Raw genomic sequence first — 27,163 nt, forward strand, 5'->3', positions numbered from 1 at the left:
CTCTGCCCACTCATTGCTGACACATACCATCTCTCTTATGTTAAAGTATTATTTTAGTCGATGACGTGGCATGCAACCATTGGTTGATGTATGCAATGTTTGAGCAGGGGATACAACCTTTGTCTCCATGAGAAACCATTTTTAGGGGCATATCTAGCTGGCATATAGCTTTTGTCTAATATATATATATATATATATATATATATATATATATATATATATATATATATATATATATATATATATATATATATATATATATATATACATTGGGGGGTTATTTTAGATCATCCTAACCCGCTGCGTTAATTCTCATGACCTGCTGAATAAATTAACCTAAACCTGCTTCAAAAAGTTAATTTTGACAAAAGCTGTAACCCTTCTAGACAACTCATTTTAATCGACTTAATTTGGCATCAATGCGCTATTGAGTCTAAACATAGTAATGAATGGTGTCACGTGATCAATGTCCATTCATATTATATACAGCCATTGGTTCCTTGATAAACACACTTTACGTAAATTGAGGAAAGCAAACGACCTCGGTCTGCTCCGTCCAAAACATTGTTTTTATTGTTCATTGTCATCACATGCAGTGAGTAGTCGAGTAAAATGGTATCTCCCGCCAGTTGTCCGTTATTGGTCCCGGGAAATTCTAATTCAAACTGTTTTATACAGAGGAGAATGGTTGGTTGTTTTCGTCATACTCATCTTTCGAAAAGTAACAATCCGGTTGTACAGCCCCGGTAACCGTTGATACTTCCCATGCTCCGACTGCCGCCCCCCCCACATAGACATTAAAACAGGTTCCCCCCTCCCTGGCGTTTCTGTCCCTTTGGTAGTGACCGATTTTCACGCCGGGCAAGATGGCGGCTGTACTGCCGAGGTGTAGGAGCCGCTCGGCATGAAGTCATTTTTTAAATAAATTGATTAAAATCAAACAAATATTTGAACACCGGCCTACAGGGAGCGTGTACCACTTACCACTCTTAACTTTCATCGACATCTAATTGTATTTGTTGTGATAAGGATTTTTTTCTGACAAAATGATAATTGTAGTAGCTCGCTAAACTAGCTAACGTTAGCAAACGCCGGAGAAAGTGTAGAATGGGAGAAAAGCTAGAACTCAAGCTGAAGTCGCCAGTTGGAGCCGAAGCTGCTGGCTACTCGTGGCCATTACCAGTATACGTGAGTATTTAATTAAATCAACCAAGTTGTCAGCTATAACTTGGCCAAGTGAGGATTAAATGTAGCTATTCATCTCGTAATGTATCTACCTAGCTGTTGTTAGCTAGCTATGGGTATAGCTACTAGCTTGTGTGTTTGCTAAGGTTACATGCATACAGGCCAGACAGACGGTCCACCACAGGGCTAGCCAGAAGCTGTTCGAAGTGGGTAGCGTTAACGTTATATCCACCGATTCTCAGTGGAGTGTATAGCCAACAATGTAGCTACTGACTGTGCGGAACACCTTACTTGTAACTAGATAACTAACGGATTAAAGTACACACATCGTTAGATGGAGCATGACAAATTACACACGAGAAGCGCTGCACACTTGGCTGGCTAACTACACTACAGTCAGTATGTTAGCTAGTTATAGGTCCCGGTAACTCTGTCACAAGTCTAGAAGAAGTTCTCCATTTGGCTTCTGTTGGGTCAGTAAGTTAACTTAGCTAGGTACTGTAGCTAACTAGATAAGGTTCAACCACAGAAAGGGTTAGTTATTAATATATTTGGTAAAACTCGGCTAGCTAGCGTTCTTAACGGCTTTCTTTGATTCGCATTATAGTTCTGAGTAACGTTAAGCATTTATTTAGCTAATTTAGAACGCTAGCTCGCTAACTTTTTATTTTATGCACCTATCCATGATTTAATGTAACTAGCTACCATGCCAGCGTTTTGAAGTGAGCCAGAGAGCGATGTTTTAACACCACTGTCATTTGCAATACGTGTAATTCGACTCATGCATGCAAGGAATTTTGCCAGAACTTAAACAATATATCAAATGTTGTACAATATGTTTTTCAAAATATTTTGCTGAAACATTATTACTACAGTAGCTGGACTTCAAATGGCTCTCTGCCTGGTGGTCACTGCCTTTATCTACTGTTATTGCACAGAAAGATTGTTGCATACTCCAGTCTGACTGAATCTAGGGTATAGCTGCCACCTGGAATTGCTCCTAAAATCCTGCACTCATGATGCAATCCTGCACTCATGCCAATAGGGTACAATCTGAAGGTATAATTTGCGTTAACATAGCAGGAACACTACAATTCCCCACAACTCTAGACCCTTATATGGATATATAAGTTGCTTTTCCACTAGGTCCAAGAAAACAAATAAATAGGGCTTCTGCAAACTACCATCCCATATGACTCACATGGTTTGACCAGTTATCCATCCCACTTCTAAAACCAGTTCCACAAATTCAGTGGATTAGCTGACAGACTTGAAACCTAGTTTCAACCATAAATGTGAACATCCAATACTGTTTTGCAGTATGTAGCTTACTCAAAACATGTTTTAGTTAGTGCAGAGGAGACTGCTAACAGCCAACTGAAAGGGTGTTAGACAGAAGCCTAATTACAACTATTTTGGGATCCAGAAGATAGCCTGTATACCTTGAGAAATCTTTGGAGGACTAGCCTACGTTTTGGTTGTTCGACGCAAATGCCACTGAATAAACCAGTAGTGTGGGTTGACTGTGGGCAAAGGCCTACTGAATTCCACTTCATTTTTTTGTTTTTACTTTTGCATGCACGTCATGGGTAGATTAAAAACAGTGATTCATTGCTGTGTATTATGACCAAGCTTCTCGATCTTCCATATATTGCTTTTTTGTTGTTGCATGCACACACTATGATGCTGTAGTATTTTAACCTATGTGGCTCTTACTAGATAGGCTATATGTAAAAACATATTTGCCTAGTTAGGCCCTAATGTGTTAAGGTAGAGTTGATTGTGTTTGCACCTTGAGTGTGTGCAGCATGCTTTGAACATATTTTTTTTTTTTAGCTGAAGTTCATGCAATAGTTTGCCAGATTGTACAAAGGGGAACGGAAATGGAAGCAGATGAAATAATTGTGGTTTCTCTGGTAGCTTCAAGTGTGTTTCAGCTGTTTTACTCATTTATAGTAAATTGCGGTAAGACGGTACTGGGGGGGACTACCTGAAAGTGTATTTCTCAGAATGGCGGAGTGTTGTCTGTGGCGCGTCTAGTGTTCTGTCACACTGGGTAATACCCCTAAACGTCAGAGTTCAGGAACTAAGCAGTGCTGCTGACGCAATCCTCTACAGTTGGCCTTGGCTGACTTCACTCCCATTACACCAGAGACTGATAACCGGACTGTTGCATGACTGGAATCCTCAGAAAAAGGCAACGCAAACAAATCAATAATATTTTATGTCACATGCTTCATAAACCGTTGTAGACTAACAGGGAAATGCTTGCTTACAGGCCCGTCCCAACAAAACAGAGAATAGTAGAAAAATAATAACACAATCAATAAATACACAATATGTACTGGTTTGGTGCTGGAGCTGCCTCACAACTGCTTCTGTGTTATACCATGGCATTGTTGAATACTCGTTTCTAATTGACTTGAAGGGCATTATAGAGCGTGCATTATTTAAGTGATAATGCCTGAGAAACTGATGTTTGGAGGATATATTGGCATGAGACTGCTTCGAGGGCATTATCAGTTTTACACAATGGGTTACCAACATATTCAAATAATGATTGCCATATTTTCATCAACTTTATTTTGATGAATTCATTCATACTATTTCATCCTTTCACAAGATACAGTCCCGACAAATATACGGTTGCTACCTAAGCCGGCTGGTCGTTCATTCTATCGTTTCGGTTGCCAGGGACGCGTACCAGTTTTTGTTATAAATCTATGGACGTGACCAGATTGTTTGTTCTAAATGTTTCGTTTCCATGATGGCTGGCACCATTCATATCCCTTTCTAGCTAGCCAACTTTGGCTAACACAGTCATGTCAAACAGTGCAACCAGAATAACAGCGAAGTAGCTGCAGTTGCATTTATTGTAGCAATATGTAACTTTTTGGGCAAGCAATCAAATTCACATAGAAATGATAGTTACGGATCTCTCATTTTACTTGAAAGCAAGTTTAAGAAGCGGTAAATCTGTTCTATGTGTGCTATTTCTATGCTTCCCGTTAAGCACAGAGTTGTGGGGTGGCAGGTAGCCTAGTGGTTAGAGCGTTGGACTAGTAACCGAAAGGTTGCAAGATCGAATCCCCGAGCTGACAAGGTAAAAATCTGTCGTTCTCCCCCTGAAAACTGTTCCTAGGCCGTCATTGAAAATAAGAATTTGTTCTTAACCGACTTGCCTAGTTAAATAAAGGTAAAAAATAAACTGTCTTTAACATTCGGTTTTGTACACCAGCTTCAAAAAGCTGAAACAACATTATTTTTGGTTATGGAAAATATATTTCACAGCGGTTTTGATGGTACAATGATACTCTGAACTATACTAGCTTATTTTGTCACATAAACTGAAGTGAGGCAAACTATTCGTTTTAACAACCAGGAAATGTTGGAGCTATTTCGGTATAGTGTAACATTTTTTGGGGGGTGGGGGATACATCCATAACAATGCATGAGCTAGTGATGTGCAATTTCGCCTGGCATAGAACATGTTCTCTCTCTCCAGGCCACTCTTCAGAAGAGAGCCAACTAACACAATCACTTCAAACTGAAGCAGGAATGACAGCATACTTGCTGAATTTCGTTTTTTTTTCTATTGACATTTCTGTGTATATATCCATAAAATATTATGCCAGCTTATTCATGAATTTGCCTGGCGAGAAGCTGCCAGCCTGTCTGTTTTGTCTTAACTCTCAACGCGTTTACCATAGGACAGATGGAGATCGAATTTCAATATTAAAACAATGTTGCAGATATCGGAGAGACACAGCATGGTTATTACAAATCTCCGCTGTTGAAAACCAACTGCTCGTCGAACATCTCATTCCAAAATCATGGGCATTAATATGGATTTGGTCCCCCCCTTTGCTGCTACAACAGCCTCCACTCTTCTGGGAAGAATTTCCACTAGATGTTTGAACATTGCTGCGGGGACTTGCTTCCATTCAGCCACGTGTATTAGTGAGTGCGCGCACTGATGTTGGACAATTAGTCATGGCTCGTAGTCGGCTTTCCAATTCAGCCCAAAGGTGTTCGATGGGGTTGAGGTCAGGGCTCTGTGCAGGCCAGTCAGGTTCTTCTGCACTGATATCGACAATTTCTCTATGGACCTCGCTTTGTGCACAGGGGAATTGTTTCAGCATGACAAAGGGCCTTCCCCAAACTGTTGCCTCAAATGTTGGAGGCACAGAATTGTCTAGAATGTCATTGTTTGCTGTAGCGTTAAGATTTGCCTTCACTGGAACGAAGGGGCCTTGCCCGAACCATGAAAAACAGCCCCAGACCATTATTCCTCCTCCACCAAACTTTACAGTTGGCACTATGCATTCGGGCAGGTAGCGTTTTCCTGGCATCTGTCAAACCCAGATTGGTCCATTGGACTGCAAGATGGTGAAGCGTGATTCATTCCAGAGGATGATTTTTCACGCCCTTCCTGTTCTGTGAGCTTGTGTGGCCTACCACTTCGCGGCTGAGCCGTTGTTATGCCTAGACGTTTCCATTTCACAGTAACAGCACTTACAGTTGGAGGAATAATGATCTGGGGCTGTTTTTTCATGGTTAAAGCAAACAATGACATTCTAGACGATTCTGTGCTTCCAACTTTGTGGCAACAGTTTGGGGAAGGCCCTCCTGTTTCCAGCAAGGCAATGCCCCTGTGCACAAAGTGAGGCCCATAAAGAAATGGTTTGTTGAGATCAGCGTGGAAGAACTTGACTGACCTGCACAGATCCCTGACCTTGACCCCATCGAACACCTTTGGGATGAATTGGAACGCCAACTGCGAGCCTGGCCTAACTGCCCAACATCATTGCCCGACCCCATTTATGCTCTTGTGGCTGAATGGAAGCAAGTCCCCGCAGCAATGTTCCAACATCTAGCAGAAAGCCTTCCCAGAAAAGTGGAGAGTTTTATATTAGCAAAAAAGCAGGACCAACTCCATATTAATGCCCATGATTTTGGAATGAGATGTTCAACGAGCAGGTGTCCACATACACTACATGACCAAAAGTATCTTTTGGCATTTTCTAAAGGCAGATCTAAAATGCTTCTAATTGTAATTTCCGTACGGCATCAGACTAACTGGATTCCAGTCTTTATCTGTGTGGCGTTCTAGCCATGCTTTTAAAATAAGGGCCTCCTAGACTTCTCAATATGCACCACTGGGACTGGGAGGGGCAGAAGATAAGACCAGTGTTACAAAGCCCTTGATTAGCTGCAGATCCTGCCCGGCTCTGCAGTCTACGCATCACAAGCCTGTGGATGTTTCATTGGGGAGGTTTATTTTTTACAGTTTGATCTATTGAAGATGACTACGTGACGAACTCCTGAGCATATTCATGTATAATGGTGCAATATTTTGGTATTCATTGGGTTGAAGGGGTGTCACTCATTCCATAGATGACCTAGTGTCTGTTGGTTTTTGATTTTTCCTTTCAATGAAGACTTAGACAACCAGGTAAGGGGAGTTTCATACTAATCAGTGACTTTTTAATTCATGAAGTCCAAGAGAGGGGTGGAATCCCGCAGATCCTCGGCCCTCCGTGGAATGAGTTTGACACGTGCGTTAAGCCCAGTGGTCCTGCCCAGCCAAAAGATGCTGTACATCATACATATTCCAGTACTTCTGACCAAATTGCTCCACTCCCCCCACAGAGAAGGAACGTGCACTGTTCTGTTCACTGCACAACATTATAGTAATATATGCTGCTGCCTTGTCTCCCCATGCTGAAGCTGCTACCAATCACATGCTTAAACGCTCATTCTCTCACTGTCACCATCTGCGGATTTAAATCTGTAACTGCGTCCATATGAGGAACAGTTCTTGTGCTGCAGAGCCCTTTGTTCAATTATTTCCTTGGCTCTAACTAAAGCCAGAATGCTTTCGCACCAGACTGTATTTGAATCGATGTTATCTTGCCTATTTTGTGTTGTCAGATGTGTTTCTTCCAGTATTTCTACCTGTGTTGAAGTGAAACTAACAAGCCATACATCAATGAATTAAGAAGCACTCCTTGGGCCAACATGTGACCTGTGGTGTTATCAGGGAAGATCAGGCATGTTAAGGCAGTTCTGCCTAAGAACTAGACTGTGATGGATGGGTTGATGCAATCAGTTTTTGTCTGTGGTAATATCGCTGCTGCACCTGGTTAGTTATTTGTTCATTGGTCGTGAGTAATGCGTAGTGGAGCGATATTATTCCCCGGCAGTGCGTCATGGTGAGGTAACGAGAGAATGAAAAGGCGGGGAAGGTAGTGAGTGGTTGAGTCAGTTCCTTCGTCGTGCCCACAACAGGGGGCTAGGATGGGAAGAGCGAATGATTGGCTGTTAGAGTGCCTCTCAGGCGTCACACACATTCTTTCTGTAAGCCAGCATTTATTTTTAGAAGCAGCGCTGGTGTTGCTGCGTGCTGTCTGTGTGTGAGCGGCAGGAACTCCCCCTCTCGCCGCCTCCCACACACACACACACACACACACACACACACTGTGAAGAGGCTGATTTGTATGTGCACACGCTGTCTGTCTGGGACCAGCACATTAACCCTTCACACAATTGTAGCACAGTAAACTCATTGGAGCCCTCTAATTTTTGCTGCGTGTACAGTGCCTTCAAAATATTCATACCCCTTGACTGACTTCACATTTTTTTTACAGCCTGAATTCAAAATGGATTAAATAGATTTCTCATCCAGCCTTTTATTTTATTTTTTTACTAGTCAAGCCAGTTAAGAAATTTGTATTTACAATGACGGCCTACCCCGACCAAACCCTCCCCTAACCCGGACGACCAAGGGCCAATTGTGTACTGTCCTATGGGACTCCCGATTACTGCCGGAACCTGGGTCTGTAGTGACGCCTCTAGCACTGCGATGCAGTGCCTTAGACTGCTGCGCCACTCAGGATCCCTAAAAACAATACCCCATAATGACAAAGTGAAAACATGTTTCTAGAAGTATTGAAATGTGTAAATGAGATTTCTCATTTACCTGAGTCAATACTTTTGTAGAAGCACCTTTGGCAATTATTACAGCTGTGAGTTTTTCTGGGTAAGTCACTAAGAGCTTTCTACACCTGGATTGTGCAACATTTGCCTTTAAAAAAAATGTTTTTATTCTTCATGCTCTGTCAAATTGGTTGTTGATCGTTGCTAGATGAACCATTTTCAGGTCTTGCCATAGATTTTGAAGTAGATTTAAGTCAACTGTATCTCAGCCACTCGAACATTCACTGTCTTCTTGTTAAGCAACTCCTGTGTAGATTTGGTCTTGTGTTTTAGGTTAATTCATCTCCCAGTGTCTTGTGGAAAGCAGACTGAACCAGATTTTCCTCTGATTTTGCCTGTGCTTAGCTCTTTTTTTTAATCCTGAAAAACTCCCTACTCCTTGCCAATGACAAGCATACATGTAATATGATGCCACCATCCTCATGCTTGAAAATATGAAGTGGTACTCAGTGATTTGTTGTTGGATTTCCCCCAAACATATAATTATCAGGACGTGAAGTTAATTTCTTTGCCACATTTCCTGCCATTTCAAACGGCATGCATGTTTTAGAAATATATTTTTATTCTGTACAGGCTTCTCCATTTTCACTATATCAATTTAGATTATTGTGGAGTAACTACAATGTTGTTGATCCATTCTCAGTTTTCTATCACAGCCATTAAACTTTTAATGTCACTATTCGCCTCATGGTGAAATCACTAAACGGTTTCCTTCCTCTCCGGCAACTGAGTTAGGAACGACACCTGTATCTTTTTAGTCACTGGATAGTGTATCAATTCACCCAAAGTGTTATTAATTACTTCGCCGTTCTGTAAGGGATATTCAATGTCTCTGTATTTTTACCCATCTACCGATAGGTGGCCTTATTTGCGAGGCATTGGAAAACCTCCCTGGTCTTTGTGGTTTAATCTTTTTTTTATTTTTTATTCACTGCTCGACTGAGGGACCTTTACAGATAATCGTATATCTGAGGTACAGAGATGAGGTCATTCAAAAATCATGTTAAACACTATTGTACAAAAACTGAAGAACATGCGCACATCCAGGTGCTGGAGTTTTAGGCAAACTAATGGCAAACGGAGAGGAAAACGCTGCTTATGCTCCCAGGTCCTTTTATTTATAACATTTCGACCTTTAGGTCTTCATGGGGCATCCATTTCCCAGACGGGTTGAAGGTCCTATACAGTGCCTTAAAGTATTCAGACCCCTTGAATTTTTCCACATTGTTATGTTACAGCCTTATTCTAAAATGGATTGAATACATCAAACATCCTCATTAATCTACACCCAATACCCCAGAATGACAAAGCCAAAACAGGTTTTTATTAATGTTTGCAAATGTATTAAAAATAAACGGATACCTTATTTACACAAGTATTCAGACCCTTTGAGACTCTAAATTGCGCTCAGGTGGTCATACTTGATGTTCCTACAACTTGATTTGGAGTCCACCTGTGGTAAATTCAATTGATTGGACATGATTTGGAAAGGCACACACCTGTCTATATAAGGTCCCATAGTTGACAGTGCGCGTCAGAGCAAAAACCAAGCCATGAGGTCGAAGGAATTGTCCGTAGAGCTGAGACAGGATTGTGTCGAGGCATTTCTGCAGCATTGAAGGTCCCCAAGAACACAATGGCCTCCGTCATTTTTAAATGGAAGAAGTTTGGAACCACCATGACTCTTCCAAGAGCTGGCTGCCCAGCCAAACTGAGCAATCGGGAAAGAAGGGCCTTGGTCAGGGAGGTGACCAAGAACCTAATGGTCAATCTGACAGAGCTCTACAGTTTCTCTGTAGTGATGGGAGAACCTTCCAGAAGGACAACCATCTCTGCAGTACCCCACCAAATGAGGCCTTTATGGTAGAATAGCCAGATGGAAGCCACTCCTCAGTAAAAGGCACATGACAGCCCTCTTGGAGTTTGACAAAAGGCACCTAAAGACTCAAACCATGAGAAACAACATTCTCTGGTCTGATGAAACCAAGATTGAACTTTTTGGCCTGAATGCCAACCGTCAAGTCTGGAGGAAACCTGGCACCATCCCTACGGTCTAGCGTGGTGGAAGCATCATGCTGTGGGGATGTTTTTCAGCGACTGGGAGACGAGTCAGGATCGAGAGAGAGCTGAACGGAGCAAAGTGTGTAGCGATCCTTGATGAAAACCTGCTCAGGACCTCCGACTGGGGGAGAAGGTTCACCTTCCAACAGAACGATGACCCTAAGCACACAGCCAAGACAACGCAGGAGTGGCTTCGGGAAAAGTCTCAATGTTCTTGAGTGGCCCAGCTAGAGCCTCAACTTGAACCTGTTCTAACGTCTCTGGAGAGACCTACAAATAGCTGTGCAGCAACGCTCCCCATCCCACCTGACATGGCTTGACAGGATCTGCAGACAAGAATGGGAGAAACTCCCCAAATATAGGTGTGCCAAGCTTGTAACGTCTTACCCTAGAGGAATCAATGCTGTAATCGCTGCCAAAGATGCTTCAAAGTACTTAGTAAAGGGTCTGAATACTCATGTAAATGTGATATTTCAATTGTATTTTTAATAAATTAGCAACATTTCTAAACCTGTTTTTTGGTGTGTAGAGATGACAATTTTAGAATAAGGCTCTAACACAATGTGGAGAAAGACACAAGGGGTCTGAATACTTTCCAAAGGCACTGTATAGGGGCAGTACCCAGTGACCTCACTTCCTGAAATAGGTGGTAAATGTAACATGGGTTCACAATATTAACATTCAATGTATCAAAATATATTATCATAAACCCTTGACTTTTTCCACGTTTTGTTACATTCCAGCCTTATTCTAAAATATATTTTATTTTTTTCCCTCCAATCTGCACACAATACCCCATAATGATGATGCGAAAACAGGTTTTTAGATTTTTTTGCAAATGTATAAATTAAATAAACGACCTTTATTTACGTTAGTATGCTATGAGACTTGAAATTGAGCTCCGGTGCATTGGGGTGGCAGGTAGCCTTGTGGTTAGTGTTGGGCCAGTAGACAAAAGGTTGCTAGATCGAATCCCCGAGCTGACAAGGTAAAAATCTGTCCCTGAACAAGGCAGTTAACCCACTGTTCCTAGGCCGTCATTGTAATTAAGAATTTGTTCTTAACTGACTTGCCTAGTTAAATAATAAAATTGTTTCCATTGATCATCCTTGATGTTTCTACAACTTGATTTGGAGTCCACCTGTGGTAAATTCAATTGAGTGGACAAGATTTGGAAAGGCACACCTGTCTATATAAGGTCCCACAGTTGACAGTGCATGTCAGAGCAACAACATAATTCAACCTTGACATTATGGGGTGTAGGCCAGTGGCGTCAAATCTCTATTTAATCCATTTCATTCTGGCTGTATGACAAAATGTGGAATAAGTCAAGGGGTGTGAATACTTTCTGAAGGCACTGTATTCATTTCTTATTTTCTTACTAGGCTATTCATAGCAGCGTTTTGCTCCTTTTGTGAAACGCTTTGCTTCCCTTGTGGCTAAATATATTTTATTTCATGGCATGCTCTCTGGTCCTGTAATCTCAGACCTGATGTTATTGTAAGTGTTTTCCTGGCGGAATTTGTTAAGGTATTGGGCAGGAAAAGCAGAGCCCTGTAATTGTAGCCTGCTGTTGTGCCAGAACCAGTCTAGCTGAGTGCAGCTAGGCCTGGCTTTCTACCTCCTTCCCTTCTTCCTTCCCGCTTAGTCCCTCCCAGGAGGTCCCACGTTAGAGCAGGGAGCAGAAAGTAGGTTACTGGGTCATCTTAGGCTGCTGGCAACCAGTCTGACTGGAATCCTGCAGTTCCTCCCATGTTGCAATGGCAGTAGGTACAGCAGTGGCCTGACAACCCAGCTAAGTTACTGAGCTTTAAATGCACTCATTCTCCCAAACCACAGCCATTTTAGAGAATGTCAGCTTGATAAGTGATACACTCAGTGGTCTCTTGAATTCTTATGCTGGCAGTCCTAGTGAATGAGTCACACTAACTACTGTGGTTTGCACTGTGTGGATTATTAAGTCATTGAGTGCTGCTGGCCTTATATGAGCCAGTTGTCTGAACTCGTGTTGGTAGCTGTTAGCATATCTGTGTACATTCTTTGTCTCCTCCATTTGGATTCTGACTACTGTCTGACTACTGACTAGGGCTGTTATGGTGACTGTTACCGCCACACCGGCGGTCACAGGTCATGAAGGCAGTCAACAAATATGATCTTAGCAACTGTTCAAGCAAGAATCATATCATTGTTTAGTGTATGAGAACCAAAAAAATAATTTTGTTTGGAAGTAATTAAAATGTGAATCTAGGCTATGTTGAATGGCAGCAGTAAGAAAGCCATCTGCAGCCAAGAGTCGGTGTGTGTGTGTGTGTGTGTGACGTCAGTGTGTTATGTACTGGGAAAAGGGTCTATACAAACCCACTCTTTTCTCCCCTTTTTGTTTACTTTATCTCCAGGATAAACACCATGATGCTGCTCATGAAATCATTGAGACCATTCGGTAAGTAACTACCACCTTTCTATCTCAAAAGCATGGTGCATTGAGTGACTGCACTTCTTGACTAAGTTAGGCTAGGTCTTTGTAAACTAACCCCTGTATTGATCATTGTTCTCAGGTGGGTGTGTGAGGAGATCCCGGACCTTAAGCTGGCCATGGAGAACTATGTCCTCATCGACTACGACACCAAGAGGTGAGCTGAGCGTCAGACTATGAAGAACAAGGACTGTGATGCTGATCTTAAGCACAGTCTACCAGAGCACCCGTAGTCACAGTCCAATACCATAGTAACATCCAGAGTATGAACAGAATGGACTTGCACTCCACTTTTTTACATGTAAATGTTCTTCCCAGGGGAGTAATGCTGATGCTAATGACAGGGATGCTCATTTAGGATTATTTTGGTTTGGTGTGGCAGCAGCCCAAGAGATGAGTCTCGTAGAGTGGAGGCAAACTGATATGCAATTAGCATTCTTGTATCCACGGTCCTGACCAAACTAACATCAGCACAAAAATACAAGTCATGGGCTGCTAGCTTCCTTGTCCATGTCTTGTCATAAGATGTTGATAGTCATCCCCACCCATGTTATTTCTTTATTTCTGTGTGTTACAGCTTCGAGAGTATGCAAAGACTTTGTGACAAATACAACAGAGCCATCGACAGCATCCACCAGCTGGTGAGTTGGAATGTCACCACAGTTTAGTCGAAAGCTTATTTCTCAACACGTTATGTTAAAACGCTGAAATGTTACATTTAATGATCTTTCTTGTTGCCGTTTGTCACCGTAGGGAAAACCTAGCTCACTTGTGCACAGCGATATGTTTATAACCTAGCTATGTAATATAGTCATACTGAACTCCCTGTCCTGTGTGTCACAGTGGAAAGGCACCACCCCGCCCCTGAAGCTGAACAAACGGCCGTCCAACGGGCTGCTCAGACACATCCTGCAGCAGGTGTACAACCACTCGGTCACGGACCCAGAGAAGCTCAACAACTATGAGCCATTCTCCCCTGAGGTGTATGGTGAGACTTCCTTTGACCTGGTGGCCCAGATCATCAACGAGATGGAAATGATGGAGGACGACACCTTCGTAGACCTCGGCAGCGGTCAGTGTTTACCTCAATGTTTCGTTCCTAATGAGATAATCAGTCTTAATGTGACTCGCAGCCTGGTGCAATATTTGCCATCTTAATCATCTGTAATTGCAGGAGTGGGACAAGTGGTGCTGCAGGTTGCTGCAGCAACAAACTGTAAACACTACTTTGGTGTGGAGAAGGCAGACATTCCAGCCACTTATGCGGAGGTAAGTTCCTAACATCCCACACTGAGCTTGATGGGTTTTGTCATCTATTCCAGATGGTTGTCATAAAAGTAATGTGTGTGCTTTTTCTTTCAGTCCATGGACAAAGAATTTAAGAGGTGGATGAAGTGGTATGGGAAGAAACACGGGGACTACTCGGTAAGATTCTGAGTTGATCTGACAGAAGTGTCATTCAGAATCACACAAATGGTTTCAGATTGCAGACGTGCAACTTATGACTGTTTATTTTCAAGCTGGAGAGGGGTGATTTCCTGTCTGAAGTGTGGAAGGAGAGGATAGCCAACACAAGGTACAGTACCTCTATATAATCTGGAGGCTTCCACTCCCACTGAGGTGTCACTGTGTATTTACACACGTCTGAACACAAGGGAAACGTCTGCACAGCTTCAACTCTAAATCGTTTTCTCCTCTTCTCCCTTCTCTCCTCTTCCCTGTTTGTCTAGTAGTGTAATTTTTGTGAACAACTTTGCTTTTGGTCCAGAGGTTGATCACCAGCTGAAGGAGCGCTTTGCTAACATGAAGGAAGGTATGTAGAAAAATGGCCCTTTTGTTACCCTGTGTCAAGCCCACCCTGCCATATTGTTACAGCAAATTAAGAACCTTGGATCATTTCAATAGGTTATTGATTCAGCTGCTTTCATTAATAATAACAAGAGGGTAACATGCAGGTAGCTAATGTCAGCTGTGTCAATACCACACACTTGACCTCTGAACCCTCAGTCATTTGACCTCTCCTCCACATGACCCTTGTGTTTTAAAGCTAGACATGAAAGCATGATCTATGATGTCATTGATTATTTATTGCAGCCACAAACACAGATCAATCTGGGACTCATTATAGATGGCTCTTTGTATTGTTTAATTTTAAGCTGTCATTCTCAAATAGCCTTTTGTGAAGTGCCTTCATGGGAAGATCATGTCTTTTCTCTTTTAGGTGGGAAAATTGTATCCTCAAAACCTTTTGCACCTCTAAATTTTAGAATCAACAGTCGAAACTTGAGTGGTAGGTTTTCATCATGTGCATATCATTCTTATGGATCTCCAAAGGTTCTAGTGTGTTTTCATTAACTAAATGGATTGCCTTTCTGCACTTGGTTTCTCCTTTTCAGACATTGGCACAATAATGAGAGTCGTCGAGTTGTCTCCGTTGAGGGGTTCAGTGTCCTGGACGGGAAAGCCAGTTTCCTACTACCTTCATACGATAGACCGCACCATAGTGAGTCAAGCTTTGTCCTCTTATACTCTCATCCCCTCCGTCCCAATACACTCACAATGTTGCAATGGCAGTTGCTCTACAGTGCCACCATTTTACTCGTATGCGCCTAAATATTTTGCTGTACGACCTAGAATTTTTATTTGGGAGCACCCGTGCGCCTAGAAAAAAAAAAAGGATTCTAGCTTTATTACCTCCAATATTTTTTATTGTGCTCCTACACTTCTGTGTGCCTACATGTTCCAACTTAGGTGCACATGTGCTCCTTGTAAAAAAAAAAAAAAAAGTCTGTTTATAGTAGGGAAACTTTGAATTGAATGAGAGCTCTCAATCAGTTCATGTATATAAAATACCAATGCGTACGGTAGCAGTATTCAGAACATGTTTAGTCGGACATATCCCTGCAGGAAACAACTGCATCTGCTGGTATAGCCCTGCAGTGGACAGAGGACAGGTGATACTGAGACAGGTGATGGCGCAACCAACATTACTACTAGCCTACATGTTGTACCATGAGTGTTTTCAACTTGTTTAGAAACATTAAAAACAGGACTTGCTTGCTTACTTTTGCACTCAGTTTGCCTGACTGCAAGCAGGAAATCTTCACTTTTCTGCCTGTTGGTCGTGGCGGGCATATTGTGCCAATAGAACCTAGAACAGGGCACTCCAACCCTGTTCCTGGAGAGCTATTGTCCTGTAGGGTTTCTTGCCAATCCTAATGTAGCGCACCTGATTCTAATAATTATACTGAACAAAAATATAAACACAACATGTAAAGTGTTGCTTTTATGAGCTGAGATAAAATGTCAAATTTGTTCCATATGCACAAAAAGCTTAATTATAAAATTGTCAATTAATTTGTTTACATCCCTGTTAGTGAACATTTCGCCTTTGCCAAGATAATCCAGCCACCTGACAGGTGTGACATATCAAATAGGTGCACCTTGTGCTGGGGACAATAAAAGGCCACTCTAAAATGTGCAGTTGTCACAACACAATGCCACAGATGTCTCAAGTTTTGAGGGTGCGTGCAATTGACATGCTGACTGCAGGAATGTCCACCAGAGCTGTTGCCAGAGAATTTAATGTTCATGTCTCTGCCATACGCCGCTTCCAATGTCGTTTTAGATAATTTGGCAGTAGGTCCAACTGGCCTCACAACCACAGACCATGTGGTTGTGAGGCCAGACCGGGGCGCGCGCATGTTGATTTCTGTCCATCCACGCCAGATGCGATCAGGACACGCAGGTTGAAATATCAAAATTAACTCTGAGCCAACTGATTTGGGGACAGGTTGAAACGCATCAAACATTCATTCTAATTTGTCCTGGGACATAAACATTGGGTTATTTTACCTGAAATGCACAAGGTCCTCTACTCCGACAATTAATCCACAGATAAAAGGGTAAACCTAGTTAGTTTCTAGTAATCTTTCCAGTCTTCTGTGGAATTTATATGGCAGTTGGCAACCAACTTTAAGGTGCATTACCACCACCAACTGGACTAGAGTGTGGACCTCAGTTAATCTTTCAATCATCCACGTGGGTATATGCTCCTAAAAACCAATGAGGAGATGGGAGAGGCGGCACTTGCAGCGCATCACTCTTTAAATAATATACCAAGTTCAGTGAGCAGTTTGGATTAAATAACATGTGTAAGTTTTTTATTTTGCAACTTGCACGTAACAAGAGGGGTGTGGTCTGCATGTTAGACCAGCTACATGGACAGCTGAACTGAGTATTTTTGTTCGTAATAAAGCCCTTTTTGTAGGGATACTTCTGGTTGGCTGGGCCTATGGCTGTCCAGTGGCTAGGCCTATGGCTGTCCAGTCATGTGAAAAACATAGATTAGGGCCTAATTATTTAATTTAATTTCACTGATTTGCTTTATTTGAACTGTAACTCAGTAAAATCGTTGCATGTTACGTTTTATTTTTGTTCAGTATTGCTGGTTGATAGGATGAATCAGGTTCGTAAGAACTTGGGTTGGAGGGAAAACCTACAGGACGGTGAGATCTCCAGGAACAGGGTTGGAGAATCCTGACCAAGAAATGTGTCCTTCTGTTTAGTTATGTTTCGTCTTGATACTGGTCTATACCGGTTTGTACCATCTCAGTGCAAGTGAAACAACTGGCTAAGTCTTTAATCCTTAAATCTATTGACGCATCCGTCAGTTTTAAGATGGAGATATCTGTTTTTTTGCATGGGCTGCGTCTCAATCCACCATCTGCCTATGTCGGCCTTCCGCATCTGCGGTGGAAGGTGGCCGAGCTACAGCGGTGTTTGTCAGACCATGAGACATCCTGAAAATCGGTCTTCTCACAAACGTCTCTAGCGCCCGAACGGTTTGGCCTACAAACTAATATGACCCCTCTATGGAAAGATGACTCTTTTGCTCTACGACCCCCACAAGTGTCACGGGACTCGTCTGAAGGTAACCCAAACAAACAAATAGAAGTATGGAGGTAGTTTAGTGAACAAAAATAAGGGGTTTAATGTGTCCAGAAAACACACATTTCCTGAGCTTTCTTATATCCTTGATTATAGGACAGACAATTCAAAAACGTATTCGTTATGATTTATCTTGATTGTCTTTTGACATTTATGAAGGAGTTATTCTTTGCATTTCTGTGGGCTGTAGTAGTAGTAGTAGCCAATTTATTATTAATATTGAATTAAATTGGAATAGTTAAAAAAAAATAAAAAATAACTAGGGGCCCTAAAATTCAAAATAAAATGGATAAATGATCCAACGGCGTAGACTTAGGTTAATGTATCCATTCACTGGAGGCAGTGGAGACGGTGAGGTCATCGCTGCATTGTTTCTGTAGCTCCTCACTAACTCTCATGCACGTGTTGGAGGGCTTATGGACAGTGTCAAACAAGGTCACTGCACTTAGATAGCAGAGGTCACTCTCCCCTATGTCCTTGTGCAATACTTGATCCCTTCTTTTTCCTTTTCAGCTTGAAAACTATTTTCATAGTCTCAAAAATCCTAAACTCAGGGTAAGCTAAACTTTTTTTGTTCCTTTTGCACTATTTTATATTGTCATTACTCTGTGTGCAATCTTGGTCACCTCCCAGCTTGTCTTTACAGTTGCTCCTAGTTCATGCCCTGCTGAACGATTCACATGGTAAACAATGTTCCTATGTGTTTTTAGGAGGAGCAAGAAGCAGCTAGGCGTCGTCAAGAAAAGAATAGTAAAAGCAACACCACCACACCAACCAAGGCAAAGGAGCACAAGGCAAGTCCCTTTGAGTGACTTAGCTGACTTTAGTCTTTTCATGTCTCTATGCTAAGTTCTTGCGCTTTTCCCTATGATATGAGATCATTTCTAGCAGCTCTAGGTCAGATTTTTCTCTCTCATGCTGGTTCCCTGTATGTCTCTCAGGATTCCTGTGAGGAGGTTGAGCGACCAGGCCTGTTGGCAGTCGTGAAGGCGCCACCCAAACCACGGCGCGCCAAACTCCTCAACAAGGGCCGCAAGCTGAGTGCTCGGAAGCGCGGGCGTCCCAAGAAGGCTGCTGTGGCCGCAGCTGAGCGAAAGAGCAAGAGCAGCCAGAGTGCCCTGGATCTGCTGCATGCCAAGACCCTCTCAGCAGCACCCCCTCAGGGTGAGTCACCTGCTGACAGTTTTACTCAGGGCTGTGCCCATATACCCTTGTGTATTTGTGTTATTCAGCCTTTTATTCGTTGTTCTGTTTGTTTAGCTAACTTTCTGTGTTTCTACAGATGCATACAGGTCACCTCAAAGTCCCTTCTACCAGCTACCTCCCAAAGTTCAGCACTATGCGTCTGGCCAACTTCTGCTGGGCCCCAGTCCTCCTGGCCTACAACAGCTTCTAGGTGAGCCCCGCTACCCTGACCCCCACCCTTAGTTATCACATCCATCAGTCAGTCAGAGCCAGCAGTCCTGATAAGCCATCTCTCTCTCCTCACACAGACAACATTAAAGTCCAGTACCTCCAGTTCATGGCCTACATGAAGACACCTCAGTACCGCAACAACCTGCAGCAAGTCCTGGAGCAGGAAAAGGTAAATGGAATGTCCAAATCACTCACTCCATCTTGTGAACTCTGACAATCACTCTAATGGTATCGCCACCTTTTGAAACAGTAATACTCTCAGCCCTCTGTCATGTTGGATGAGACTGTCCTTCTGGGAATGTTGCCTCTGATTTAGCTTCAACCTGTGAACCTTCCTCTCTTGTGTTCCTCCTTCCGTCTCCAGCTCAAACACAGAGGGCTTTCTGGGCAGGCGGAGCATCTGCAGACTGTGTGTCAGACCCACAAAGAGAAAATCAAAGGGCTCTTCCACACCAAACTGGATGAGGTAGGCAGACAGTGGTGACTGTCTAATGAAACCAGCTGGTATTGAGACGCAAATAGTGGTTGAGTACTCGATCCCTGAAAGTCGTACCCTGTCTGTTCCACTCAGCTGGGAGTGAAGGCCCTCACCATGGAGGACCTATTGGAGGCCCAGAAGGAGATCTCGGCCCACAACTGTCAACTGAAGGAGCAGACCAAGCAGCTGGAGAGAGACATGGCCGAGCTGAGGGATCACAGCCTGCTCCTGGTGAGACCTCTCTACCTTTTTGTCATTTAGCAGACGCTCTTATCCAGAGAGACTTATACTGTACACCTGGCTGTCTTCTCTCTGGCCGCTTTCACATTGGATTTCATCTGCATGCTTGACACTGTTGGACCAGAGGCATGTAACTAACTGGAAGTGTCTGTTTTTGTCTCAGTTGAAGTCTCGGTGTGAGGAGCTGAAGCTGGACTGGAGCTCTCTGTGTCTTGAGAGCCTGCTGAAGGAGAAGCAGGCCCTGCGTAGACAGATCTCAGAGAAACAGCGCCACTGCCTCGAGCTGCAGGTACACCTCTCACCTGTACCCAGGGCTCTAAAGAGCAGCCATTTTGGTCGCTTATGCTATTTAAAATGTTACTGTGCGTCCTGGAATTTAATTTGTGAGCACGCGTGCGTCTCGGGGAAAAGAAAGCCCAGATAATTGTGGTGATGAGGCTTTTCTGTACTGTTGTTGCGAAGTGTTTTAAAGGGGGAAAAAACAGCACAGATTCGTTAGTGTTGTGATTGCTACATAGAAAACAGATTGTTGCTAGCCAGTTCAAAAGATTAATTTGCTTAAGTGTGTATCATAAGACATTTACAGAATGCATCAGTGATTTGTATTTCCTGCAACTTTCTGAAGAGGCAACACACAGGAATGCCCGTCTGTGCGGTTTGAGTATTTCTACCACTTTGTTGCGACGTTAATGGTAGATTTAAAGGCTTTCTCAAAAACCTCCTCAATTAAAAGTTAAGTACAATGTAGCTTATGCCTACCCGGCAGCAAGACATCATGATTATTTGCATCCATTTGTTTTGCAAACCCTGGAGACGTGAGCTACAGAAACACTGCTAACCAAACAATGGTCTGTTGCTATAGAGGGGCATGGTGCACACTTAAAGGAAAGGTTAACTACACTCAACAAGTGGTCAGCTGATGTGGTTTAAGCATTGTTGTGAACGTGGAACATCCTATTTCGTTTTTATTAAAAAAGGGTTTTGTTTTTTGAGAGCACAACCTGACAACTTACATACCCTACTATGTAGAAACCTGATATTCAACAAATTACTTGGTAATTTAAATCAGTTATTTGTATCATTTTTTGCTATTTGTAATAAGCAGATGTATTTACAGGGTTACCTTTTAGTTTGTAGGGCACAACATGTGCTATAGGCTATATCTCAATCTATTTAAAGAATTGTATTTTCTGGTGCTCCAACCTTTTATTTATTTTTTATTTAGTTATTTTTAGCCCTGCCTGAATCCCCTCTTTCCTCCCCTGCCTGTTTCTACTGACATACTCAGAAATAATTGAAGGAATCCGTCAACTGTTATTGTGAAGCAGTGGCATGTTCTCATAAAGCTGTGTTCCTTTCCTTACCTTATGCAATGGCTCCCCCTGTTGGTTCTCAGATCAGCATCGTGGAACTGGAGAAGAGTCAGAGGCAACAGGAGCTGCTCCAGCTCAAGTCCTACAGTCCCTGTGAGGGCTCCCTCTACCACAAGGGCCTCCCCGGCCTTGAGGCCCTCCCTCGTCCTCCCCTGGACCACCACACCCCCAAACTCAGCCTGGCTGCGGCCGGCCTCAGCGGTCTCAGTCCCGAGCTGTCCATCAACGGGATCGCCTCGCCCTGCTTCCACAGGGGTGGTGGGGGGACCAAGGGAGAGCTGCTCTCCCGCTACCTGCCCATCTCGCCCGACCACGAGATTGTACCCCCCACCCCAGATGCCCGGCACAGGCAGCTTGGTCACCCCCTCCCCGACTACACCCGCTACTCCCCAGCTAAGATCGCCCTGCGCAGACACCTGAACCAGGACTGTAGTATGGCACACTTCAGAGGCCTGGGCTTCACTGGTCTCAGGTTAGTCAGGTTTAAAATCTACAACCACTGTAGGGACTCTGCTAATAGGTTTGTTACATGTTTGTGGAGTACTGTATTTCTGACACTTCTGTTCCTGCAGGGATATGGTTGCCGTCACCTCTCCATTAGGAGCTAAACTGAGCTGCCTGTCTCCCAACTCATCAGACAGTCCGCAGAACAACACACCCAGGAGTGCTGAGAGGGTAAGTGTCTGTCCACTCTGTTCCCACACTCTCACTCCGTCGGTCCCCTGGCCTGACACACAGCCTACCATGCTGACTCAAACACTATTTACTCTCCCTGTATGTTCCTCCCTAAGTCGTCCTCTGTCTGTGTGTGATATCCAGGGGGGCCAGGGTGACACCATCACCAGCCTGCCCATCAGTATCCCCCTCAGCACGGTGCACCCCAGCAAGCTCCCTGTTAGCATCCCCCTGGCCAGTGTGGTGCTGCCCAGCCGAGCTGAGAGACTGGTGGGTACATGTAGAGCTAGGGTTTGATTTTGGACTGGGTAATAAAGGTCACGTGTGCTGTAATGAAACACTGTTGACTCGAATGCTCTGTTTATTTTTGTAGAGGAGCACACCGAGTCCTGTGTCCCAGATGGGCCAGACCAACGGTAAGCAGCCCCAAATACACTAGTACCTTAACCACATCCATTGAAACCTGCATGTGTTGACAGACATCTCCTGAAGGACCAGCGTCTAACGCTCTCTGTCCTTCCTCAGGGTACTCCTCTAGCGCAGGGCTGATGAACGGAGGCTCTCACTCTGAGGACCAGGACAGTGCTGCACCCTCCCCTCCCCCTCACGGTGCCCCTCTAACGGGACCAACACAAGGCCACAGCCCCCCTCTCAGCACCGGGGGGGTCCTCCAGTACGCTGACGGCCCCCCCAGAATCCTCCCTGAGGACTGGGCTGAGCGGCAGGGCGAGTCTGACTCTGAGCCCCAGGACAGCGAGTCCAGACGCCGCATGTTCTTCTCTTCCTCCTCTTCCTCGTCTTCATCCTCTTCAGGGGGCGCAGCGACTCGCCTACACCTCGGCTCGGCCAGGCAAGGCAAACATCACCACGGCAACCACAACACCAGTAACCACCACCACTCGCCGGGCTCCCAGCACACACACTCCCACGGCCATGGATCACAAGAGGGGCGCAAGCGTGGGAGGAGAAAGCGCAGCTCCACGGGGGCTCAACCTGCCAGCGGCTCCCCAAAGAGGAGGTCCTTTCCTGGGCTCAGCTCCACTAGCCAACCCTCAGGATCCCCACTCAACATCAACTCCATGGTGAGTCAAGTTGCTTCCCTGTCCTTCAGTACGTGGTCCATGGCTAAGTTGGTTGCAGCGTGGTACTTGCTACAGGAGTTGTTTGATTCCCAAATATCTACTCTATGCATATTTTAACAAGAGTTGTATGTTTGATTCCCTAATGTTTTCTGTGTTTGTCAGGTGAACAACATTAACCAGCCTCTGGAGATCGCTGCCATTTCTTCCCCGGAGCAGTCTGGTTGTAGCCCCTGTGGGCCAGACATGGACCAGCCTCCCGTACTGAAGAGAGAACGCCCTCTGGAGATCAACGGCTCAGGACACTACTCCTCTGCGCCCAGCTCCGACGACGACTCTGGCTACCCTGCTGACAGCTCCAGCTCAAGGTATAGTAAATGGTGAAGCAGAAAAGCCACGTGGCTGCATCTCTACACAAGAGTACATTTGAAGTTTTGTATTTTCTTTAATTTGTCTTTTTTTTAGAATTGAAAGGAAGATTGCCACTATTTCCTTGGAGAGCAGAGATGGAGCAGGCAGACCAGGGAACAGCGAGCGGGGTAAGGAACGTCCAAATGTGACCGCTGAAGCCTGCATAATAAACATGATATTATAGAGCTGGCCAATATGGACAAAGAGTCATATCATGATAAATGTTACTATTTTGTTCGATAACAATACATTCAATGATAAAAATGTTTACTTTACAGGGTTCTTTTTCAGTCCCAATTAAGACAACTGAGATCGTAGCCTATGGTTTAAAAACTAAGCCATTTCATCTCATATATCCAGGGAATGCATGATTAAACGGGGTCCAGAATTATCTGCATTATAATTTTGGGGGGCTCTTCAAAGAATTTGCTGACATCTTTGTGCATATTGGCCTTTAGGCTTTATTATTCACCACCTGAGGAAGTGGGAACTCAAAATACAAGCTAGATTAATATTATATTGTTGCTAATACATTAATCTATCAGTAAATGTAGGCTGATGACTTACAAAAACGTATAGAAACCATGTTTCATTAGCTGAAATAAAATATCCCAGAAATGTTCCATACACACAAAGCTTATTTCTCAACTTTTGTGCACAAATTTGTTTACATCCCGGTTAGTGAGCATTTCTCCTTTGCCAAGATAGTCCATCCACTTGACAGGTGGCATATCAAGAAGCTGATTAAACAGCATGATCATTACACAGGTGTACCTTGTGCTGGGCGCAATAAAAGGCCACTATAAAATGTGCAGTTTTGTCACAGCACAATGCCACAGATGTCTCAAGATGTGAGGGAGCGTGCAATTGGCATGCTGACTGCAGGAATGTCCACGAGCTGTTGCCAGATAATTGAATGTTCATTATTTATCTACCATAAACAGCCTCCAATATTGTTTTAGAGAATTTGGCAGTAGGTCCAACCAGCCTCACAACCCCAGACCACGTGTAACCACACCAGCCCAGGACCTCCACGTCCGCTTTCTTCGCCTGAGACCAGCCATCGTCTGAGACCAGCCACCCGGACAGCTGATAAAACTGGGTTTGTGCAAACAAGAATTTCTACGCAAACTGACAGAAACCGTCTCCGGGAAGCTCATCCGTGTGCTCGTCCTCACCGGGTTCTTGACCTGACTGCAGTTCGGCGTCGTAACCGACTTCAGTGAGCAAATGCTTACCTTCGATTGTCACTGGCACACTGAAGAAATATTTGGATTTATGATGGATCTCTATTAGCTGCTGCCAAGGTAGTAGCTACTCTTCCTGGGGTCTGGCAAAATTAAGGTAGTTATACCATTTTTAAAACATTACAATACATTCATAACAGATTCCACAACACACGAAGTGATTCCCGGTTTCAACTGTACCGGGCAGATGGCAGCAGTGTGTATGTGGGTGAGCAGTTTGTGGATGTCAACATTGTGAACAGAGTGCCCCGTGGTGGAGGGGTTATGGTATGGGCAGGCATAAGCTACGGACAACGAACACACTTGCATTTTATCGATGGTAATTTGACTGCATAGAGCTACGGTGACGAGATCCTGAGGCCCATTGTCGTGCCATTCATCCACCGCCATCACCTCATGTTTCAGCATGATAATGCACAGCCCCATGTCGCAAGGATCTGTACACAATTCCTGGAAGCTGAAAATGTCCTAGTTCTTCCATGGCCTGCATACTCACCAGACATGTCACCCATTGAACATGTTGGAGATGCTCTGGATCAACGTGTACGATAGCGTGTTCCAGTTCCCACCAATATCCAGACACTTCCCACAGCCATTGAAGAGGAGTAGGAGAACATTCCACAGACCACAATCAACAGCCTGATCAACTCTATGCGAAGGTGTGTCCAGCTGCATCAGGCAAATGGTGGTCACACCAGATACTGACTGGTTTTCTGCTCCATTTATTTATTTATTTACAAATGCATATCTGTATTCCCAGTCATGTAAAACCTGTAGTTTAGGACCTGATTTTAATTTATTTCATTGACAGATTTTCTTATGACCTGTAACTCAGTAAAATCTTTGAAAATGTTGCTTGTTAGGTTTGTTTTTCAGTGTAGAACAAAAGTAGTTGCTTAAACTGTATTTCCCCCACAATTGCATTTTTAGCAACAGTCATCCTTGTGCTTCTCAGAAGGCATCTCTCCGTGCTCTCAGTGAGTGGCTTGCTCACACAGCAGGCGATAGTGAAACGGGGACAGGCAGATACTGTCATAGCAGGAATCAACATAATGCATAGGCTATTACTGTTGACCAAATAATGGTTTTAGAACAATCTACAGGAACATTGTGTAGAAAAATTACCCACGTACACAAACTGCTTCGGAAAGAGGAAGGCCGTGTCAGTAACTTTCAGTTTATTGTTCCAGCTCTGTCATTTGTCTGACGTCTACTGTCCTTTTGCTATTTTTTATCCCACTTGACTTTTTCTCTCTATTGGGTCAACAGGAAGGAGATCGGGAGGCAGCAGCGGGAACAGCACCGGCAGTGAAGTCTCCTCTTCATCCTCATCTTCCAACAGCAAGTGGAAGTCTACCTTCTCCCCCATCTCAGACACCAAGCAGCCCCCAGGCGAGCTAAGGCAGGGGGGCTCCCCCTTCGGTATGGGGAGAGAGCCACCGGGCCTAGGCACCGACTCAGACTCTGATCACAAACCGCAGCAGAGGAGGGGGGGCGAAGGGGGTGGAGGCGAGTCCTCAGCATCTCAGTACATTCCCCCTAGCCCCTTCATCAGCCATGAGCCTGGTGGCCGGCCAGGGGCAGGCCCCCAGGGAGGAAGCATCTCTGAGAGGCAGGCTATGCCCAAACAGAAGCCCAGGGGAGAGTGGGAGCTGAAGGCATCCAGCAGCCTAGGAAACAGTCAAAACCTCTTCATCTCTGCGGCTGCCAGCGGGGGTATCCTGAGCGGGAAGGTGGGGGGAAGCCCAGTAGCTGTGTCCTCAGCCTCGGGGGCTTCTGTGGGACAGTACCTGGGGGCCCAGTTCCCCCTCGGGGGGGCCTCTGTCCTTCAATCCCTGTTTGGGGCCCAGACGCCCAGCACCTCGGTGAGCGGGGCCTCTCGCCTGGTCAACGGACACTCTTCCCTGGGGAGCTTCTCCAGCGCTGGGCTGGCAGGCGGAGCAGCTGGAGGTGAGGCCCACTGACATTTTCTAACCAGTTACCTTCCCTTCAGCAGCACTGTTAGCTATTGGTTGGGATAGAGGATTTAGCATTTATTAGGATTCCCGTTAGCTGAAGCAGGAGCTACTCTTCCTGTGAGATCAGTCCTCAGATAGGGTTGCTGTGTTAGGGATTCAATGGACAGGCCAGCTGTTGGACACAGGTAAGTGTGGGAGCCCTGTGCTGCTGCCTGTCTCAATGCCATTGCTGCTTTGCTTTGCCATGGACTGGCTGTACAGAAGCTGAGTTAGACACCCTTGGGAAATGCCTAATACTTCAATGAGAGTACAGATCCTTAAGATGACAAACTTGGTTCATGAAGTCATGGCCACGGACATGGGAAATGTCCTTTTAATATAATAAAGACATACTGCATCTGTGATAATCTGTGTTGGTAAGATGTAGATCTCAAGCATTGAAAATTGATGAATCAAAGAAACCTAATCAACATGGTCATTTTCTATGGGTGTTGGTGTCACTGGTTTTCTGTGTAATTTAGAGACATTTCACTATGATTTGCCACATTGCTGTTTTATTAGTACTCAACAATACATTTAAAGCAGAGGAATGGCCATTGAGCTATATTGTAATACTTG

The 27,163-nt window shown here is 44.3% G+C and overlaps 1 protein-coding gene across 4 annotated transcripts in view; it reads left to right on the forward strand.

Annotated features, from left to right (window-relative positions):
- The first annotated feature begins 820 nt into the window (after window positions 1-820).
- The window catches only part of LOC106584426 (histone-lysine N-methyltransferase, H3 lysine-79 specific), a 32,066-nt gene continuing 5,723 nt past the window's right edge, over window positions 821-27,163 (forward strand). Inside the window, exons 1-27 of one of the 4 annotated variants that reach the window (XM_014169747.3) lie at window positions 821-1,188; window positions 12,642-12,685; window positions 12,801-12,875; window positions 13,296-13,359; window positions 13,562-13,790; window positions 13,893-13,987; window positions 14,081-14,143; window positions 14,239-14,294; window positions 14,449-14,531; window positions 14,940-15,008; window positions 15,115-15,221; window positions 18,182-18,223; window positions 18,379-18,462; window positions 18,610-18,832; window positions 18,951-19,064; window positions 19,162-19,253; window positions 19,449-19,550; window positions 19,656-19,793; window positions 19,966-20,091; window positions 21,199-21,647; window positions 21,748-21,850; window positions 21,995-22,120; window positions 22,224-22,266; window positions 22,376-22,932; window positions 23,095-23,297; window positions 23,395-23,468; window positions 25,857-26,537. In XM_014169747.3, coding sequence (XP_014025222.2) covers window positions 1,108-1,188; window positions 12,642-12,685; window positions 12,801-12,875; window positions 13,296-13,359; window positions 13,562-13,790; window positions 13,893-13,987; window positions 14,081-14,143; window positions 14,239-14,294; window positions 14,449-14,531; window positions 14,940-15,008; window positions 15,115-15,221; window positions 18,182-18,223; window positions 18,379-18,462; window positions 18,610-18,832; window positions 18,951-19,064; window positions 19,162-19,253; window positions 19,449-19,550; window positions 19,656-19,793; window positions 19,966-20,091; window positions 21,199-21,647; window positions 21,748-21,850; window positions 21,995-22,120; window positions 22,224-22,266; window positions 22,376-22,932; window positions 23,095-23,297; window positions 23,395-23,468; window positions 25,857-26,537 — 4,123 coding nt within the window. In that variant the 5' untranslated portion in view covers window positions 821-1,107. Of the gene's footprint in view, window positions 1,189-12,641; window positions 12,686-12,800; window positions 12,876-13,295; window positions 13,360-13,561; window positions 13,791-13,892; window positions 13,988-14,080; window positions 14,144-14,238; window positions 14,295-14,448; window positions 14,532-14,939; window positions 15,009-15,114; window positions 15,222-15,248; window positions 17,652-18,181; window positions 18,224-18,378; window positions 18,463-18,609; window positions 18,833-18,950; window positions 19,065-19,161; window positions 19,254-19,448; window positions 19,551-19,655; window positions 19,794-19,965; window positions 20,092-21,198; window positions 21,648-21,747; window positions 21,851-21,994; window positions 22,121-22,223; window positions 22,267-22,375; window positions 22,933-23,094; window positions 23,298-23,394; window positions 23,469-25,856; window positions 26,538-27,163 lie in introns of those variants that run through there. The other 3 variants (XM_014169748.3, XM_014169749.3, XM_045706443.2) reach the window with 3 other exon arrangements.

The sequence above is a fragment of the Salmo salar genome, chromosome 23 (genome assembly GCF_965601325.2).
Source record: "Salmo salar chromosome 23, fSalSal1, whole genome shotgun sequence".
Classification (NCBI taxonomy): domain Eukaryota; kingdom Metazoa; phylum Chordata; class Actinopteri; order Salmoniformes; family Salmonidae; genus Salmo; species Salmo salar.